The 20,918-nt window shown below is 52.0% G+C and overlaps 1 protein-coding gene and 1 pseudogene across 7 annotated transcripts in view; both read right to left on the bottom strand.

Annotated features, from left to right (window-relative positions):
* Positions 1-747: 747 nt before the first annotated feature.
* Positions 748-20,918, bottom strand: part of ERICH1 (glutamate rich 1) — a 67,135-nt gene continuing 46,964 nt past the window's right edge. For 3 of the 7 annotated variants that reach the window (XM_074384220.1, XM_074384221.1, XM_039461138.2), the window contains exons 4-6: positions 14,254-15,348; positions 11,657-11,851; positions 7,236-8,976 (exon numbers count right to left, since the gene is read on the bottom strand). In XM_074384220.1, the coding sequence (XP_074240321.1) occupies positions 8,903-8,976; positions 11,657-11,851; positions 14,254-15,348 (1,364 nt within the window). In that variant the 3' untranslated portion in view covers positions 7,236-8,902. Of the gene's footprint in view, positions 4,531-7,235; positions 8,977-11,656; positions 11,852-14,253; positions 15,349-20,918 lie in introns of those variants that run through there. The other 4 variants (XR_012513344.1, XR_012513343.1, XR_012513342.1 and 1 more) reach the window with 4 other exon arrangements.
* Positions 4,537-7,154, bottom strand: LOC141580896 (uncharacterized; annotated as a pseudogene).

Genomic DNA, 20,918 nt, shown 5'->3' with positions numbered 1-20,918 from the left:
GGAACCACAGCCCCTGGCTTACCACACGCCCTTTCCCCGGCTGGATTCAGGGCCACATTGATACTGGATTTCAGCTCAGTTGAATTAGGGGCTACAAGTCAATGCTGGGTGTTTTGGGCTTATGTTCATGTCTGGTTCAGCTCAGGTTGTGAGCCCAGGGTCGGGAAGAAAAGTGGCACTGGGTGGATAGGGTCCTCAGCTCCCAAAGCTGCCTGACACTGTGGGACACTGGGATAGCTGGGAGTGGGAAAAGAGGGAAAGGGATCCTGAAAGTACAAATTCCGATTTTGAAATCTGTCTTTAAGAATGTCATCCCAGGGCTTGCTGGAGAAGCAGCTGGTCCCAGTTGTGGGGCACAGAAAGTTTGAGGTGAGCCTGGGGCTTCGGGGCCTTCAGAGCAGGCAAGCGCCCTTGGCAATGCGGCAGGTGAAGAGGAGGCAGGAGCCTGCCCAGAGGGGGCCCACTGGCCAGAGAAGACCCTGCGTGTCCATGCAGTGGGAAGTGGGTTAGGGAGAGAGACGGAGGCTGGGGGCAGGGGCAGGGGCTGGGCAACAGGAGAGTCAGAGAGCGAGCCAGGGGCAGGGCTGACAGCAGGGTCAGGGAGAGTCGGTGGGCAGGGAGGGGAGAGCTGGAGAGAGAGAGAGAGAGAGAGAGAGAGAGAGAGAGAGAGAGAGAGAGAGAGAGACGGGCATTAGAGTGGCTGAGATGGAGTCGGGGGAGGCAGCAGCTGAGATGGAGTTGGGGGAGTGAGGGGAGGGAGCGGCTCAGATGGAGTGGGGGGAGTGGGGGAGGTGGGAGAAGAGTGAGCAGAGGGAGCGGCTGAGATGGAGTAGGGGGAGTGGTGGGAGGCATTTCGTTTTCGTGTGGTGGCCACTACGACATCATTGTCAACTCTTTGCTCGAACTGGGTGAGGAAACAGAATGACTGCAGCAGTCTCCCCCTTTCTTAAGAGAAACTGTGTTTCATCTCTTGATGAGAAAAAGGCCTTTTTCACAGAATGCTTGGTAGTAAATGTGGAAGGAATGGTAAACTTAGAAGATTGACTATTTTGCAACCCAAATGAAAGCACTGACTTAGGAAAAGACCGTTGGCCGTTGCTGAGGCATCCGGGCACCTGGAGAGCATTCACAGGCGCCTGGGCCTGTTGGCCTGGGTTTACCACTGAGGGCTCTGCAGTCACCTCTTCAGACAGGCAACGACCCTGGTGCTCCTGCCTTCCGTGTGCCCATCCTGCACCCACATGCCCTCGGAACCCAGTGCCTGGAGATCTCATTTCTGGTGGCAGGAAACGCAGTGGCGAAGGAAAGGTTACGTGATGGAGGGAGAGGCTGTTCCACAAGAACAAGACCATGGCCTGGCCCCGGCAGAGTCACCGCCTTGTGGGAAGCAGTGGGTGGAGATAAATGCAATGACACAGGCCAGTCTGTTAATTTAACCAAATTAACCATTTGGTTAAACGCAAAGCCTGACTGTTGCTGGCTGGTGGTTGGAAAGACGTGTTGGGGACGGTGGGGACATCCGAACAGGAACGGAATACAGCTGATATCACATAAAGGGACCACGAGCTTGCCTGGGACGGTCCTGGCTCACGCCTGCTGCTCCAGCGTATTATTAACGCCACCTATTCACTTTCCAAAGTGTCATGTTTTGGTGATGATTCCTATGGTCACTCACAAGCTAGGGAACGGGTGTTAGTTGTCTTGGGCGTGAATAACAGTGTTGAGCTTAGGGGGTGTCTTCCTTCCTAGGAGATGCCTCAGGCTCAGAGAATTTAAGCTACTTGAGGAGACCAGGGACACACAGCTCATATGATGCAGAACTGGATTATAAAAACTGTGGTAAACGAAAAACCCAAAAGCAGGCATGGGACTGGAACGGACATTTCTCCTAAGAAGATACACAAAAGGCCAACAAGCACACGAAAAGATGTTCGACCCCTCTCATCAGCGAGGAAGTGTAAATCAAAACCACGAGGCACCACTTCATAGCCATCAGGATGATTATCATCCACCTTTAAAAGCCAGAAGTAAGTGCTGGTGAGGATGAGGAGAAATGAGCAGCCCTGTGCCCTGCGGCTGGGAACGAGAAATGCTGCAGCCGCTGTGGAGACGGAGTGTGAGCTCCTCAGAGTGGTGTAATCACTAAGGGACCCAGCACCTCCGCTCCTGGGCACATACCCGACTGAAAGCTGGAACCCACGTTCACAGCAACATGACTCAACAGCCGAAAGGGGAAGCAGCACAATGTCCATCTACAGATGCAGTGTGTGCTAACGCGACCTAAACATGGCCAGAGAAGGACGCCTGAGTCCTTACGGACGAGTTGTGACCACCCTGGCAGGCAGACAGGATTGAAAACCTAACTCAGGAGTCTGTGTCTGTAACAGTAGCTGAGTCTCGACCAGTCCCAGCCACCCATAGAATGCCGAGTGTTCAAACTGCGTTCAAATCAGGCAGACGCCCACCCCGACCAGTCTGCTGTTCCGTACTCACTGCTGATTTTTACGCATCACTACCCGTTTTCTGTCTATATGTTTGTTCTGACCACCAGACATCCCTGGAGTCTCTGAATCTGCGGTGATTCTGGCGCTGCCTGATTCATGAATCATTCATTGCTCAATTAAATTCCTTTAAATTTAATTCAGTTGAAGTGTTTCTTTTAACAAATGGAATATGATTCAGCCTTAAAAAGGAAGGGAATCTGGACCCAGGCTGTAACACGGTGAACCCTGAGGATGTTACGCTGGGTGAAATAAGCCCGTCACAGAAGGATGAGTCTTGCAGGGGTGCACGGAGGGGGGGCCCCCGAGGCCTTGGCGCCACAGAGACAGAGGCAGAACGGTGGCTGCCAGGCACGGGGAAGGGGGTGTGGAGTTCCCGTCCAATGGGGACGGGGCTTAGGCTTGGGAACTCTACATTATAAAATGTAAATTTTACTGTATGTGTATTTTATCACAATAAAAATGTATTTTTTAAGTGTACTAGACTTTGCCTCAAAAGCCCCAGTTTTTTCCATTTAAATAAGAAAATAATGCAAAATATGCCAACAGCTTTAAGACCCTGTTTATCCTAAGGCAACGCAACAGTTCACAAATTGTGATGAAGCTGCCGAGAATTCTGTATGTCAGCATCTCCAGGACGTGCGAGCAGGACTTTCACTCATCTTCCTTTGCCTTTCTGTCACACACACGTACGTTCCTGCCTCAGTGCGGTTTCACGCTCTGGACGACGGGGCGCTGGCACCTGCTCTCAGGAGCTCCTCTCTTCCTCTTTACTGCAGTCAGTTGCTGGGACCCAGGGGCTGAGTGGATCCCGCAGCGACCTTCACCACAGGCATCATTCTGGCTGTGCGAGTGGCCTGTTCTCTGGCTCGCTCGCTCCTTATCTGCATTCTTTCCTTCCTTCCTTCCTTCCTTCCTCTGTGCCCCACTCCCATTCCACTCCTCTCTCATGCACATATGGCAGGCAGCGTATTATGTAAATACGTTCCTGCAGAATTTCTATCGTATGTGCCTCATTTTAACTCAAGACGATGTTTTACATGGCACGTCCTGTCCCGTCTTCCTTTATCCTCTAGGAGCGCAGGTGCAGAGACCGCCCACGGTGCTGCTCTCACAGCCACACCCGGTCCCAGCAGGACGCTCCCCCTGGCCCCCTCGTCGGCCTCCACAGGTGACACTGCAGGACCTGGCTCTGCCTGCAGACTCATGGCCCGGCCTGAGAACTCCCCCAAATCAGGCTGCAGAGCTGCCTGCCGGCCTGAACTGACCTTGACCACCATGGCAATTCTTACGTCCTCTTTAACGGCCTTGCTGCTGCCACGGTCCTCAGAGGGGTGTGCCCCTCACCCAAAGCATCTTCTAACCCCCCGGGTTCCTTCTTGTTCTGTTTTCTCCTAGGAGCCTCCCATCCAGGTGCTCAGTGGCACAGCTGGATCCCCCCTGCAGAGCTGCTCTTCCCCTTTGAAATCTGCACGTCACCTGCAGGGTAAGGGGAGGCTTCGGGATTCTCTCCTTCCCCAAAACATGTGACCCAGTGATTTTAGCATCCGGATCATCCTTGTTGGGTTTGGTTATTCCCTTGGGAACAACAACGCACTTTTCTAATTCTGTCATCCCTATGCTTGCCCTACTTTTTCTGTGAGAAGTAGAGCTTTCTCCCAACCTTCCCCACCCTCGCCCTGGTGCTACGGACGTGCACCGCGCATTACGCTGCCCTTTGTAATGAGTCATCCTCTAGTAATGTCCTTGTTCACGCTGAGGCTGAAATCAGCCAGGGCTCACCCCTGGGAGGCTTTCTGCTGCCTTCCCTATCACTGACAAGTGTCGAAGTTTGGGGCTTACCTGCCTCTGGTAACCAGAGGGACACCCCCACTCACGCCATTTCTTCCTGCTGCAGGCCTGGATGACGATTTCTGCAAGGGGCCCTGGCTACTGTTGTGCCAGATGGTGCACGGCATGGTTCCTGGACTTCCGGCCCCAGGATCCCTCATTCTGAAGAGCCCTGGGGAGACCTCCAGCATGCTCCACCCTAGAAGCCAAAGCAGAAACTTAAACATTCTGTATTAATTCATTTAAGTTAAATAATAAGCTCCTTATAGGTTAATATAAATAACACATTTCAGAGAAAAATATTTTTTTAACAGCAAACAACTTTCCTATTATTTAGCAAATGTTTAACAGAATGGGAAAGGGGAGTATGTTAATAGCTTTCTCAAATAAATATGAATTTTTTAATATGTTGGCAAAACTCAACAAATTAGTTTCTCAAAGGTTGGTTGCAATGTGGAATATGAAACCATGACAATACTCGTGCTAGATACCGTAAGAGTTGAAGAAGGAAGAAAGAAACACGAAAAGAGCTCAACGGTCAAAGACAGGTTTATTTTTGAGAATAAACCTAAGAGGGGCTTCTGGCTGATATTTTCTGGTCGGGAGCCTTTTCTCTTACAGACTAAAGGTATTTAAGAGCTCTGGGAGGGGAGCTTATTGCAGGCTAGGACTATCTCTTCGTGGAGGAAAGTTTTATTGCAAGATCGGAATGTCTCTGGTCAGAGGGGAGGCTATCTTGGGGTTCTTGTGTCTCTGGTCAGAGGTGTCATTTGTGATTTATGGTCATGATCACAGCCATTGTGCTGATGTTTTGGGGCTGGATTTAGGCAGTTTCTAACCAAGGAGAACTTAACATGGCAATGCTCCTCTGAGATGGCGATGCTCCCCTGCCACCGCCTCCCTGCTGGCAAATCCAGTCCGGGTCTCTACGGGGAACGGCATCACTGGCCACTGGATTTTGAATAGGGGCTTGATTACAGAGTTCGTCTGTGTGTGTATCAGCTGAAAGCCAGATGCGCTCCTTTTCCTCAGGAGTGAAGGTGGAGGTTAGAACGATCTAAATGCCACGCCAAGTTAAACTGAAGGACTGAGTAATGGGCAGGAATTCCTTGCAATAATGAGAGGTATTTTCAGGGAAGAACGAAGATGCTGTTGGATCTGTAACAAACCAGACATGGAGGAAGGGGTATGAACGCGAGCACTGCCTTTGACCCCGGCCATTCCCGAAGAGGAAGAGCGGTAGAGGTGGCTGACTGGCTGGCGTGTCCTTTGCCTTTAATGTCCAAATACAAGGCTGGGAACACCAGCCCCCAAGGGGCATCCAGCAGGGGCTCCAGCCCATCTCCACGGACCACGTTTGAGATGGCGGCAGGCACAGCCCCTTTCTAGAGGCCATTCTTAGCTCGGGCTGCTGCCCTTCTCCAAGTTCAAGTGGCCTCTGGCTGGGCCCATCTTTGGCTCCCAAGGCCGGCACTGTGGCAGGACACCCACCCTCACACAGGGACGGGAGGGCCCAGCCTGGCCACACGGCGTCACTGTGAGGCGGACAATGGAGTCGTTTCAAGCCACTGCGCCTGTGGCCATCTGTTATGCAGAAGATGACAATGAATGAATCCTTGTTACGAGAGAAATTTTGGGATTCAGTTTCCTCCATCCCTGGCCCTGGCCCCAACTGGGAGGGAGCCAGAGATGAAAGAATGGCAGAGAGACACCCTGCCGGGGTGGCTTGGGCAGCACTGCCCCCCGCTGCTTCCACACAGGCTCCCAGGCTTCCTGGGCAGCCTGGGACAGAGCCAAGATCTGCTTCCACACGGGTTCCCCACCTTGTTGCCACCGTGAGCAGTGGTACTGCTCTCCTAGGGGGCTCTCGAGTTGGCTCAGGTTCTTGGGATGCCTGCTCCTCCGCCGGGCACTGTGGCCTTGGCTCGCTGCTCAGCCGCCACGGTTTAGGCAGTGGACAAACGCCCCAAGGAGCCTGGTGGGGAACTCACCGCACCACAATACCCTATTGAATAGCTTTTGGGGAATTTCTGACCCCTTCAAAGCCGTACCCAATAGTGTGTGAGGCGGGTGGATGTGTGCACGCTTCTTATTCTGGAGCGGGTGGAACCCAGTCCTGAGATTCTCTGAAGAGCCCCGGGATGAGGACACTCATCCCCTGGAGAGCACTTGGGGCCCGAGCTGCATGGGGAAGCGAAGCCCAGAACTGGCCCTGTGGGCCCTGGCATCTCCCGAACACAGCGCAGTTCTGCCTGGGAAGCAAGCTGGAGGCAGGCTCGTGGGAGGCCTCCCTGCCCAGGCTCTGCAGACGCAGGCGGAGGCCCAGGGTGCGGGCAGTACGGATAGGCTCAGAAGTCCTGTGTTTTTCTTTCTAGGCACAAATGTCTTAATATTAGCAACCTGACGACAATTCCTCATGCTCCCTAGTGCTTTCTTCTCTGCCTGTCTTAATTGACATGGTTTACAGAAAATAAATTACACGAACTGAGTATTTTGCACTATTGTAGAAGAAAAATTGATCTGATTATTATCCAACTTCAAACACAGTGGAATAAACAGATTATCTTATCTATGCTGACGTATTAAAGACAAGATTTATTTGCTTTTGTAGAAGATGCCTTTTCTTTTTGGAGTCAGAATTAACCCTGAACACCCCACTGCTCAAATGCACCCCATTCTCACTATTCTCAGGCTCTGGAAAATGAACGCAGAAAGTTTCACAAAGTAAAACCATGGAGGATCACGGGAGCACAAAGCGAGTCTACAGGGATTCCGAGGAACCCAGGAAAAGGTCTGCACATCACCCACCCCGTCCCCGTCACTGTGTATTCATGTTCTGAGCATGGAGAAGGTGGAGATGCTCCATAACTAAAAGACGCAAATAGGACGCTAAGAATACGCAAATTAAGAGTCTGCCAATATTTAATTTTTGTTCATATTTGCCAAGCACATGCTTTTAATTAAGAAGCATTTAAATGGCAAGTTTGTAGGCTGGTGCCTCTGGGAGCCCAGGTTCCATGGGGCCACGGGGGTTCTCGGTGGAGGCAGGAGTCCGGCGTGGGCGCTGCCGCAGCAGCGTGGGTTCCTCCTGTGGGATGAGGGGCTCCCGGCCACTCCGATGCCTCCCAAGTTAAGGGAAGTGGGGGGGCTGGGCAGGACTCCCCACAGATGACCACAGGTCCCCTGCGGCTCCTGCTTCGAGTGTGACCTCCTGGGAGCCCCGTCTGGAGCATGCTGCATCCTGTGCTTGGGTGACGCTGTGAAGAGTGACAGCTGCTGCCATGTGCCTGTGCTCCAGCAGCCTGCGTCAGGCCTGGGACACTGCACAGCCAACGGATCCAAGGGGATAGTCCCCAGAGCCAGAAACATCCCTGCTTCACCTGCTTCCAGAAGGTTCCTGCTTGTGGAAGAGACGATTCTTAAGGACCTGGAGGGAACTGGCAGGATGGGGGCTGGGAGGGATGCCAGGGCTTCTTTCGCCTCCTTCCACACTGCCCACCTAAGCATCAGCTTTGGGCAGGCACTCTCCAAAGACAGATAGAAGTAGGCAGCACCCCTGAGCAGACACCTCCCCCATCAGAATGGCCCTGATCAGGAAAGTGAGGAGTGACCAGCATGGAGGTCGTGGGGAACCCAGCAGCCCACCTGGCTTCCCCACAGAATGTCGCCGTCACCAGGACCCTGTGGTTCCACTCCTGAGAGGAAGGGAGATGAACATCCACACAGCATCTGGGACATGGATACTCACAGTGGGACAGGGAGGGAGATGGGCACCACACAGCACCTGGGACACAGTGCTCATAGGTGGGACAGGCCATATGTGGGTCCTGGAAGGCACAGGGGCATGCTCTCACCACAAACAGGACGACAGGATGAGCATGGTGGGCCCTGCACAGCACAAATGCACATGATGCCTTGAAGCATGCACCTAAAAATGACTAAGATGGAGCCGTATGTTACATATGTTTTACCATAATAAAATTTTTTTTCATAGAGCCATTGCCCTCTTAAAATGTACTAATTGAGGCTTTTCAAACTTAGTAATACTAAGAATTGATGACTGCTTCTATGAGAAAAAAGAAAGTCAAAACAGGAAAAATTGGTTCTTTATATGATTCACAGAGTAGAGAAAAAAAGAAATTCAACTATCATCAAACTACTTAAACTAGAACCTTTTAATACCCAGAAAACATTCTTAAAACAGACAGTTTCAGATACAAGGTGATTCAAAACTTATAAAAGTATAAGCTTTGAGCTTCAAACTATACAGTTTAACTTAACAGAATGTCCATTTTCAACTTTTATAATAATTAGAAAAACGGAATCAAGTTTTATATAGTAATTCAAGACATATATAATTGCAAATAAGTGAAAAATTTCCATTTTACCCCAATTTCTCATCCGAAGCCTCAGATGGCATCTCACCCATCAGGAACAAACACGTGAATAAATAATGTGGCAGAAACATCTTTCAAGTTCCCAGAGAACTCACTCTCAGCCCATTTCACATTTGTCTTTAATGTTACTTTTTTTTTGTTAAAGATGAGCTCTTCTTAAAGAGATACTCCGTTTCACTCACTGCTCTTCTCAGGAAGGACATGTGTGATCCAGTAACTGAAGAAAGCTGAGATTACTCTGGCATGGTCTGGAAAGTAAAAAACGAAAGAAAACAAAAAATAAAGCAAAGACCAAAAAATCATGTTACGCGGACAGGAGCCTCTGGGCCCAAAGTGATCTCTGAAATGATCTAGTGAAATGCGGCTCCGGCACAGAACTGATGGTGACCGTGACACGCTGCACTGTTAACCACGCATTATATCACTGGCATGGCAAAACAGTGGCCCGATTCTGAATATGTGCGTTTCACTGGTCCTATTACACTTGAACTTCAGAACATCACAGTGCAATGTTACAGGCTTAAAATCAGACCTGAAAGAAAACCACGTCCAAAGGGAAATGCAAAGGACACAGATGTTTATCTCAAGGGGGAAGAGCTAGAAAAAAGCCGGAAGTGGAACCCTCAGTAAGACACCACAGGGCTCTGCGGCACCCAAGCCACGAGGACAAAAGCAGTCGTGACGTCACCACCCACACTAGGGGCCGCACGGGTGGACACCGGCTGCCAGTGAAGACTCGCCCCAAGTTTTATCACTTGTCAGGGCCCTGAATGCCGCACCTGGAATCTACTGCTCTAAAGTCTCCAACCACAGAGAGCCAAGGACAGGCCACGGAAGCCCCATCCACGCTTCCCCCAGCCTGGCTCCATCCCGCCCAGGGCAAGTTGCCTGAGCTCTGAAAGCCCCAACAGTCAGGATGACACAAATCTAATTCCCACGCAGAGGGTTAGAGGGGGATGACATTCAGAAATCCCTACTTCCCAGTGTGCATGTGAGAAACACTCAAGGAGTGGGGGCTACCCTGACGCGCGTGTCTAATAAAACGCCACGCATGCATGAGCTACCACTGAAGAATGTATGCATGAAAACGTCACATACGCAAGCTACCACTGACAAAGTGTGTAATAAAACGTCACATATGCATGAGAGCTACCACCGATGAGGAGTGTGGAATAAGACCTCAAGCCCACGTGCGCGACCACCGATGAGGAGCGTGTGCAGTAAGACGTCGTGTACGTGTACACGTGTGCAGTAAGGAGGAGCGTGTGCAGTAAGACGTTGGTACGTGTGAGCGACCACTGATGAGGAGCGTGTGTAATAAAACCTCACGTACGCGTGAGAGCTCTGCCCCAGTGCTGGCATCCCAGCTGAATGTGGCCCCAACGATCGAGGAAAAGGAACTGCTGCACCAGAGGGGAGGGAGAGTCGAAACAGCCACATCTGCTTTTGAATGCGAAGGCCTCTGCACTCATCCTGTAGAGGTGAGAGACACAGTGACTAACTCAACTTCTCGGCTAGTCCTAGGGAAAAAACCCTTAACTTCAAGACTTGTACAGGCCAAGTCTGCTTTCAACAAATACAGTGTGTGAAGACGAAGCTTCACTGTTTATAAAATTTTATTTCATAAAATAGCTTGAGATAGAAAACTTTAAGCAATGTATCCTTGCTTACAGAAACCAGGTTACATGCACAGTTTAGTTCTACCAGTGGCTTAACAAAATGTGATGTACACACACCGTTGGATGATTTTAATATAAGAAACAAGTTATTTTAATATTGAGGGTTCTGCTAAATTCCCCACAACTGCCAAAACTCTTCTGGTGAATTTCAGAAAAGCCTCAAGTGTAAGAAACAGAACAAAAATTTAAGAAATTTAAAATTTAAAATGGCTTGCTTTCATGTCGCATAAAGACCTCCTATCAGTTTAATAAAACTGACTTTTTGCGGCTTGAGATAAACCTTACTGTGGAAATCTATTTTTGTTAAGTACTTGCTGTAAGAGGCCTGACAACCAACCAGGAACAGAGAGAGAACGTCTGTGGCCTGCCCCTCCCTCACACACAGGTGCGTCCTCAAGGAGCACGGCCTCCCTCCTACACTGTCGCCCCTGGGCCCCACTTCCGCGTCACGGCCCCAGCGGCCCCCTGCTCCCTGCGCTGTGCCACGGCACCATCACACCACGATTATGTAACTGTTCATTAACTGCTTTTCTAATACGCTGGTCGTGACCCCTCAGCAACCCTGTGTGTTTCTAAGGGCAGGAACAGCCCCTGACACTGACTTTGAAACTCCCTCCACGAAATCTGCCAGAGTCTCCGTTGCCCTGCCTCTCGGACGGTCCCGGTGCCAGCCCTGGCCACTCAGTGGTGTGCAGGCGAACGGCTCTCAGAAAACAGCATGGATTTCTGATTTTCGGCATTTGCAGGTTTCTGTGGCCTGAATACCCTCACCACAGCTCGTGTCACTGCACACGGCAGTGAGAAGACACGAGCTTGGCCGCTCCGGCACACAACAGTTTGCACAAAGAGGACGCCTAGTGAAGGGTCTGGAAAATAAAAGTCATGACAGCCACTCCGGGGTGTAGTATGCTACAAGACAGCTGGAGGACACCAGTGGAGGAGAAGGAAAAGAGGGAGAAATGAACTCACTTCTATTTAAACTTAGGAAAATGTGGCTCTCACAGCTGACAGCTCCCAAGTCTGGAAAATTAGAGTGCACATGCATTTCTGCGTATGTTACGTGAAGTATTTTTATATCAAGCAGAGATGCGGGAAGCCTGCTTCTCTGTGGGACTCTACTCTTCTGCGCCATATGTGTGGTGTCACATTTTCCAACTCGTTGCTGTTTTGGTGGTGGGTGAGTCTTTTAGAGGCAAGACTCGATGAGAGTATCTTGAGCAGGACCTTGGATAAATCATATGGTACTTACCAGGAGGCATCGAGCAATGTTCTGGGAACACTGCCAGGGCACGCTTCAGGCTCTCCGTATCTTGCAGAAGCAGCAGCGTTTTCATGTGGTGCAGGACTGACACGTCTGAGGGCAGCATGGTGTGCGACGCAAGACGCCCCAGCAGCTCCTCAGTGGCACCCGCAAGGACGGCCGAAGCTGCGTCTCTGCAGACACCTACATAAAGTCAGTTTTGCTTGGAAATAGAGTTTTGCTTTTATTTCTATAAACTACAGATAAGCTTTACTCTCTTAAGGAAAGCCTCAAACCTACGCTTCCACATAGAATGGGATGTCTGGGAGATAAGAAGCTATCGGAAGAGAGAATCGGAACAGAGCTCTGAAAAGTCAATGAGGAGAAGACAGCACTGTGTGAGTGACTGTGGAAACCTGGCCCGTCTACATCTGTCTGGTGAAACGCCTTCCCTGTCCCACACTCGACTCAACGTCATCAACAGCAGCAGGACCAACCAGACAACGACATCAGGCTCTCCATGTCCATGTCACATAGCTTAAAAAAAGAATCAGACTGTGCCTGTTTAGAAGATACCAAGGAAAATGGCAAACCAGCCCGGACTGCCACTGCTTCCATCGAAAGGGCAGCCTCGGGCCGGCTGCTGGTCCTGTTTCTCTGTCTGCTCCTGGGCAGTTTGACTGCAATGTGCTCACCTGTGGAGGTTCTGGCAATAACCCTGCTTGGAGTTGGCAGGACATCTTCAACGTTTGACTCTGTGTCCCCTAACAATTGTGTAGAACTCCCAACTGTCCTCTCTCCTCTCCACCTGGGCCTGTTTCAGGGATGCTGGACCGCTTGCTGCGTGTCTGCTGGGCTCTCTCCCATGTTTGCCATCCTCTGCTCTGCACCCTGCCTTCTAGAGACTGTCTTTGACCTGTCTTCCCAGTCACTAATTCTCTTTTATGCCAACTCCCCTTTGCTGTTTACCTGTCTTTTGAAGCCTGAATTTTAGTTACGAGATTTCTCAGGCCTAAAATTTCCATGTGATTATCTTAGTAAATCCAAATTACCTGTGAAATGCGCCAATTTTTCCTCTTTTTTCCCCTTATCTTAAGCTCCTCATCTGATAACATCAGCATCTCCCAGTCTGACTCTCCTGTCTTTCTAATGGTTTTTGGTGCTGTGGTCCTGCTCGTGGCATGCCTGGTAAATTGTTACTGAATGCGTAGGAAAGATTGTGGATATCTAGGATGACAATACTTTAGAGGACGCACTCTTTGCTCTGCCAGGCAGAGACAGTAGGAGTGGATCCCCTGGATCACACGGGGACTGAGCTGACCCCAGGATGGCCACACATTTGGGGCACTGTCATCTGCCTCTGGGCTGCCCTACTCTGATAGGCTTGAGGGTCAGGCCCGTTGTCATCTGATCAGCACCTCAAGATGGCCATGAGGCCCCTGTTATTCTGAAGCTTTCTGCGTGGCTTCTCATCTTCCATCCACAGCTTCACAATTGGGCAAAGGCTCTAAGGGAAGCCATGTAGTGCTGGGTTCTGTTCTCCGACCTCTGCACCCTCCAGCCCTGGCTCTGACCTGTGAGCCTCCTGGGCCCACCAGCCCAGCTCCGACCTGTGAGCCCCCCGGCCCGGCTCCGACCTCTGAGCAGTATCTTAGCCATGTGTTCCTGATGTGCCATTTGGAGATTTGTTTTCAATTTGTCAATACAATCTGCCGAGAAACATGCTAAAGAGGAAGAGGCTAAAGTACTCTCGGTGTTTAAATCACTCTGTTAACAATGGTACTTCTGCATCACTGTTTAAATCAGTTACTTACGTCCCAAATTATTATATAGCTAATATTTCTCAATCTTGCTCACAAAAGCACCATCAAATGCCATGCTTAAATCTGGATCTGCTAAACCTACCACATTAACCTGAACCTGCTGGTAACATCATTGAAAACACACCTATACCCACAAAAATTAAAAACTATTTTAAAAATTAAAGAGAAAAAAGCCAGGAAGAGTCCACGGGGAGCACCTCTATTCTGGGGCAGCCACACATCCCTGGGTCAGCTGTCAGCAAAGTGTAGTGCAAATGCAAGCAAGTGCCATCCATGACATTACACCTACATTTACGACCTTCTATCAATACAAGCAACTGCACAAAAATGCCTGCCGAGAAATTGTACCTCAGTTCTATGTGGAGGAGAAAATGAAATCTGTCCTAAAGGCGCAAGCTGTGTTTCCTTCAGCTCTCTGTCAGCTTATGAAGGTGAGCTCAGCTCATCAAAATCTCCAATCTGGATTTACTTTTGTTTAATATAGCCTGGATGCCAACACACTCCCAAACCTGACCTTAGAGGCAGGAACACGGGGCCGGCCGCCCTTGGTGACACAGCCCGCCACAGCTGCGCTGCTCCTCTGGATATGCTAGGTACATCATGTGATATGCCATCCACATCACTGGTGGAAAGCAGATAAATCTTCTCATCTTTGCCTTATAACTAATTATTTACATTGAATATTTTTAACGTATGTTTTGAAATTTAAGCACTGTATTTGTTTCTTTTAACAAACTTTTAAGTGGATGTCACTATGCAAGAAAAAACCAGTAAAAAACATACCATCATGGAAATACATTTTTTGTGTTGACTTCAAAAAATTTAGAATGCTCTCTGCCTTTTCATTGGTAATTTCATCATCTTCCTCACTGGCGTCTACACCATCCTCCTCGGTGTCTTGAATGTCTTCCTCCCCGGCTAGTATTGGGGCTCCCTCGCTGGTGTCTGCACCCTCTTCATCCCCAGCTGGTGTGGGGACTTGCTCCCTGGTCTCTGGACCATGCTCCTCCCCAGCATCCAGACCCTCTTCCTCCCCGGCTGGTATTGGGGCTTCCTCGCTGTCCTCTGCACCCTCTTCCTCCCTGGCTGGTGTCGGGGCTCCCTCGCTGTCCTCTGCACCCTTTTCCTCCCCAGCCGGTGTGGAGGCTTGCTCCCTGGTCTCTGGACCATGCTCCTCCCCAGCATCCAGACCCTCTTCCTCCCCAGCTGCTGTCGGGGCTTCCTCGCTGTCCTCTGCACCGGCTTCCTCCCCGGCTGCTGTCGGGGCTTCCTCGCTGTCCTCTGCACCGGCTTCCTTCCCGGCTGGTGTCAGGGCTTCCTCGCTGTCCTCTGCACCGGCTTCCTCCCTGGCTGGTGCTGGGGCTTCCTCGCTGTCCTCTGCACCGGCTTCCTCCCCGGCTGGTGTCAGGGCTTCCTCGCTGTCCTCTGCACCATCTTCCTCCCTGGCTGGTGTTGGGGCTTCCTTGCTGTCCCCTGCACTGTCTTCCTCCTCCCCAGCATCTGCACCCACCTCCTCCCTGGTGTATTGAATGTCTTCCTCCCCGGCCAGCGTCAGGTCTTCCACACTGACCTTTCCTGCATCTGTCCCTTCACTGCTGCTCTCCTCCGGCTGATACATGAAATTGATACCAGCAGCCTTCGTTACCAAGCCAGCTGCTTTCTTCCTTTTAATTTGCTGTTTCTTTTTCAGTTTCCTTTTTTTATTTTTGCTTATTGTGGGGCCATCTGTGTACTGTCGCTGAGATTTCTCCTGTAAAAGATGCTGCTGTTTCTCTAATTCTGCTTGTTCTACAAGAACATTATTGGGATTTTTAAGTTTTTTTCTTGATTTATGCTTCCTAATTCGTCTTCTCTTTGGTTGGTCATGAGGATCCTCATCTGTTAAAAAAAATTCATACAACAATTCTTAGTACAACAAAACCATAAGAAACGTATTAAACTAAATACATTTTCCATCAGGATCTTGCAGTTTTAGTAGAAAAAGAGTTTACACTATTTACTTCGGTGATTCTCAACTTTACCTCACAGTAATTACCCCATCAAAGTTCCTAGGACTAACAATAACATAAATTAGCAAGCTACTTTTTTTTTTCCCCATAAAAGGCTCATTTAGATGTATATACACTCACAGATACTACAATCATAATATACGGTGTTTTGAAGGATGTACAAGTTATCGCTTTTCTTTTTTTCCCCGAGACAGAGTCTCACTCTCTCTCAGGGGAAAAAATTGCTTGAACCTGGGAGGCAGAGTTTGCTTACTGCAAACTCTGCCTCCCAGGTTCAAGCAATTTGCATGCCTCAGACTCCTGAGAAGGTGGGCCTACAGGCATGCGCCACCATGTGCAGCTGATTTTTGTATTTTCAGTAGAGACCGGGTTTCACCATGTTGATCAAGCTGGTTTTGAACTCCCAACCTCAAGTGATCCACCCGCCTCAGCCTCTCAAAATGCTGGGATTCCAGGCGTGAGCCACTGTGCCTGGTCTTTTTAACAGTTTAGTCCCTTCTAAAGTTACTTGTACATGAGAATAAAAATTAAGTAATGATGGCTTGCCCATCTGAGTCAGCAACAGTTTGCGTTTTGACACGAAGGCTCAGCTGGACTCTAGGTTGGCAGAAGTTGGTTTACAGACAGCATAGGTTGGTGGTGTGCTGGTAAAGGGCTAACAACCAGCTCTCTGAAAAGCCGGAGTCATCCCCTCTGCTAATTTCCCTGGTGTAAATACTTCTCCCACGGCCAATTTCAAACTACCCCTGTGGTGCTGCTGAAAAGAAGAGGTTCAGTCAATTCTCTTGGGCTGAAACAGGCAGCTGGGGAGAGGGTGGGCAGGAAGCACTGTGGATAAACCACCGCAGGTCCCAACCCCTCAGTGAGGACAGGAAGGTCTCGGAGGAGTAACTGGCGCCAGGCAGGGGGAACAGAGAATGCAAAAAGCACACGAGGACACGTGCAGACCAAGAACAGACAGCACGCGGCACAAACGCGCCCTGCCCCACACCCGAGCCACGCCCAGACACCGAGGGGTCATGTCCACACCGCCGGCGTCTACTTCATGGCCAGCACGTGGCTCCCAGGCCCTGCCCCAGCAGATCTGAACTACAGAGCTCGCTGCTGCACCACGCCAAGGGCTGGGGTTCAGACCGCTCATTTTAGGAAGTGCCTGTTGGAGTTTTCTGAGCTGGGTACCCCATCACAGACTGTGAGGACTTGAGATTGAACAACACGAGTGTGGACGCGGGTTTTCCCTCAGGCGCTCCACTTCACTTCTGAAATCGGACAGAAGTCTTCAGTTCGTCTTCCACACTGCAGCTCTTCAAAGTGGCTTCCTACTCCCCTGTCTCAACAGCCGCAAACACACCGCCCTCAACGCCCCGAGCCCGTGAGTGCTGGCCAGGAACCCTGCAGAAGGCAAGCTCCGGGCTCCTTCCCACCGCCAGCTGTGATGCAGGCCCACCCCACGACTCCATTACGCAGTCCCATCGGTTTCCCTCACCCCCAAAATACAGGAAGGGTTTACCAAGCACCGGCCTCCCCTCTTCATGTGATGCGGACACCCCCTCACCGCTCTGCTCACTGTGAAGGTGAACGCCGCTGTGGAAGTGTGAGATGACGCTGCTGCCACTTTGTGGAAGAGAGTTCCCACCCCGTCATGATGGGCTTGGCACCCGCTCTGCACAGCGCGACACAGGCTGAAGCAGCTCCGTGCACAGCTGCGGTATGAAGGCCACCCAGCCTGAGTCTCCTCAACGCCTTCATGTCGCTCCTCAAAGACCAGTGGGTGTTGGAATAATCTCATCTACGAGTATTTGTTGCCACCGGGGTCCACGGTGCAGGTCTGACCAATCAGCCTGGTCCACACTCTGAACAGCAGCCCCTATATCTGCCCTGAAAACACTGATGTCCAAAATCAACTACGACTACGTAATCCATTTTAATTTCCCAGGTTCAGCTAAAAAAAGATGAAATTAAGCTTCTCCTCATAGATGTCTACTAAAAAATATGCTTGCCTTTATTAATTCGAAGGTAAGTAACACAAAGAGTGCCTCACCACCCACAGGAAGCCCCTCTGGGACGCCACGAGTCACGTGGTGACCCTCATCACCAGCAAGAACATTGCATAAGTGCCCCTCCTGCTCCAGCTCTCCCAGCGCCCCAGCTCTCCCAGCGTCCCAGCTCTCCCAGTGCCAGCTCTCACAGTGCCCCAGCTCTCTCAGTGCCCCAGCTCTCCCAGCGCCCCAGCTCTCCCAGCGCCCCAGCTCTCCCAGTGCCCCAACTCTCCCAGTGCCAGCTCTCCCAGTGCCCCAGCTCTCCCAGTGCCCCAGCACTCCCAGTGCCAGCTCTCCCAGTGCCAGCTCTCCCAGTGCCCCAGCTGTCCCAGTGCCCCAGCTGTCCCAGTGCCAGCTCTCCCAGTGCCCCAGCTCTCCCAGTGCCAGCTCTCCCAGCGCCCCAGCTCTCCCAGTGCCCCAGCTCTCCCAGTGCCCCAACTCTCCCAGTGCCCCAGCTCTCCCAGTGCCAGCTCTCCCAGTGCCCCAGCTCTCCCAGTGCCCCAGCTCTCCCAGTGCCAGCTCTCCCAGCGCCCCAGCTCTCCCAGTGCCCCAGCTCTCCCAGTGCCCCAACTCTCCCAGTGCCACCTCTCCCAGTGCCCCAGCTCTCCTAGTGCCAGCTCTCCCAGCGCCCCAGCTCTCCCAGTGCCCCAGCATTCCCAGTGCCAGCTCTCCCAGTGCCAGCTCTCCGAGTGCCCCAGCTCTCCCAGTGCCCCAGCTCTCCCAGCGCCCCAGCTCTCCCAGTGCCAGCTCTCCCAGTGCCCCAGGTCTCCCAGTGCCCCAGTTCTCCCAGCGCCCCAGCTCTCCCAGTGCCCCAGCTCTCCCAGCGCCCCAGCTCTCCCAGTGCCCCAGCTCTCCCAGCGCGCCAGCTCTTCCAGTGCCCCAGCTCTCCCAGTGCCCCAGCTCTCCCAGTGCACCAGCTCTCCCAGTGCCAACTCTCATAGTGCCAGCTCTCCCAGTGCCCCAGCTCTCCCAATGCCAGCTTTCCCAGTGCCCCAGCTCTCCCAGTGCCAGCTCTCCCAGCGCCCCAGCTCTCCCAGCGCCCCAGCTCTCCCAGGGCACCAGCTCTCCCAGCACACCAGCTCTCCCAGTGCCCCAGCTCTCCCAGTGCCAACTCTCATAGTGCCAGTTCTCCCAGTGCCCCAGCTCTCCCAGTGCCAGCTCTCCCAGTGCCAGCTCTCCTAGCGCCCCAGCTCTCCCAGTGCACCAGCTCTCCCAGTGCCACAGCTCTCCCAGTGCCCCAGCTCTCGCAGCGCGCCAGCTCTCCCAGCGCCCCAGCTCTCCCAGTGCACCAGCTCTCCCAGCACCCCAGCTCTCCCAGTGCCCCAGCTCTCCCAGTGCACCAGCTCTCCCAGCGCCCCAGCTCTCCCAGTACCAGCTCTCCCAGTGCCCCAGTTCTCGCAGCGCGCCAGCTCTCCCAGCGCCCCAGCTCTCCCAGCGCCCCAGCTCTCCCAGTACCAGCTCTCCCAGTGCCCCAGTTCTCGCAGCGCGCCAGCTCTCCCAGCGCCCCAGCTCTCCCAGCGCCCCAGCTCTCCCAGTGCACCAGCTCTCCCAGCGCCCCAGCTCTCCCAGCGCGCCAGCTCTCCCAGCGCCCCAGCTCTCCCAGCGCCCCGGCTCTCCCAGTGCCAGCTCTCCCAGCGCCCCAGCCCTCCCAGCGCCCCAGATCTCCTAGTGCACCAGCTCTCCCAGTGCCCCAGCTCTCCCAGCACCCCAGCTCTCCCAGTGCCAGCTCTCCCACTGCACCAGCTGTCCCAGTGCCCCAGCTCTCCCAGTGACCCCAGCTCTCCCAGCGCCCCAGCTCTCCCAGCGCGCCAGCTCTCCCAGCGCCCCAGCTCTCCCAATGCCCCAGCTCTCCCAGTGCACCAGCTCTCCCAGTGACCCCAGCTCTCCCAGTGCCCCAGCTCTCCCAGTGCCAACTTTCATAGTGCCAGCTCTCTCACTGCCCCAGCTCTCCCAGTGCCAGCTCTCCCAGTGCCAGCTCTCCCAGTGCCCCAGCTCTCCCAGAGCCCCAGCTGTCCCAGCGCCCCAGCTCTCCCAGTGCCAGCTCTCCCAGTGCACCAGCTCTCCCAGTGCCAGTTCTCCCAGCACCCCAGCTCTCCCAGCGTGCCAGCTCTCCCAGCGCCCCAGCTCTCCCAGTGCCCCAGCTCTCCCAGTGCCAGCTCTCCCAGTGCACCAGCTCTCCCAGTGCCAGCTCTCCCAGTGCACAAGCTCTCCCAGTGCACAAGCTCTCCCAGCGCCTCAGCTCTCCCAGCGCCCCAGCTCTCCCAGTGCCAGCTCTCCCAGTGCACCAGCTCTCCCAGTGCAGCAGCTCTCACAGTCAGCAGCTCATCGCCAGCATTGTATCCAGGGTCTGCTTTCCCTCCTAAGACTACAATATAAACAAATAGTTGCCCTATTGAGATCGATTGTGCTATTGATCTCTTTTTGTAAGACTATAAAACAGTAATTTTATAAGGTGAAGGAGGCAAAAAGGCCATAAAATGGTAAGTTTATCATATTTTTTCCACTTAAATGTGTGTGCATGCTTTTGAAAAGGAAAGGAAAACTTAATATACATTAAAAAAAGAGACTGTACATCCATTTCTCAGGATGCTCCCTGCGGTTGCTCCTCGGGTGCTCTAAGTACAGGCTGCCTTTTTTCCCCACTGTATTTTTCTGATTTTCAAGTCTAGTTTAAGAAGAAAAGACAGAAAGCTTGAAAAACGAGCATAGGGAACACCGAAGTGCCGACATATCTTGTTGATGTTAAAAAGTAATAAAAAGGGCCGGGCGCAGTGGCTCAAGCCTGTAATCCCAGCACTCTGGGAGGCCGAGGCAGGTGGATCACGAGGTCAAGAGATCGAGACCATCCTGGTCAACATGGTGAAACCCCGTCTCTACTAAAAATACAAAAAATTAGCTGGGCATGGTGGCGTGTGCCTGTAATCCCAGCTACTCAGGAGGCTGAGGCAGGAGAATTGCCTGAACCCAGGAGGCGGAGGTTGCGGTGAGCCGAGATCGTGCCATTGCACTCCAGCCTGGGTAACAAGAGCGAAACTCCGTCTCAAAAAAAAAAAAAAAAAAAAAAAAAAAAAAAAAAAAAAAAGTAATAAAAGGATACTGGACACAATGCCATGAAAATCAGTTAGATGATCTGTTAGACATAGATTCCTGAGAAAAGCACAATTTATGCAATGGACACACAATGATAAAGAAAATCACAAAAATCCTGTATCTGTTTTAAAAAAAGAGTCAGTTAAAAATAATCCCAGGATGGCCGGGCACGGTGTCTTAAGCCTGTAATCCCAGCACTTTGGGAGGCCGAGGCAGGTGGATCACAAGGTCAAGAGATCGAGACCATCCTGGTCAACATGGTGAAACCCTGTCTCTACTAAAAGTACAAAAAATTAGCTGGGCATGGTGG

Source organism: Saimiri boliviensis, chromosome 13 (assembly GCF_048565385.1).
Source record: "Saimiri boliviensis isolate mSaiBol1 chromosome 13, mSaiBol1.pri, whole genome shotgun sequence".
NCBI lineage: Eukaryota > Metazoa > Chordata > Mammalia > Primates > Cebidae > Saimiri > Saimiri boliviensis.
Note: the sequence above shows the minus strand (reverse complement) of the source record. Positions and strands in the feature narration are given on the sequence as shown.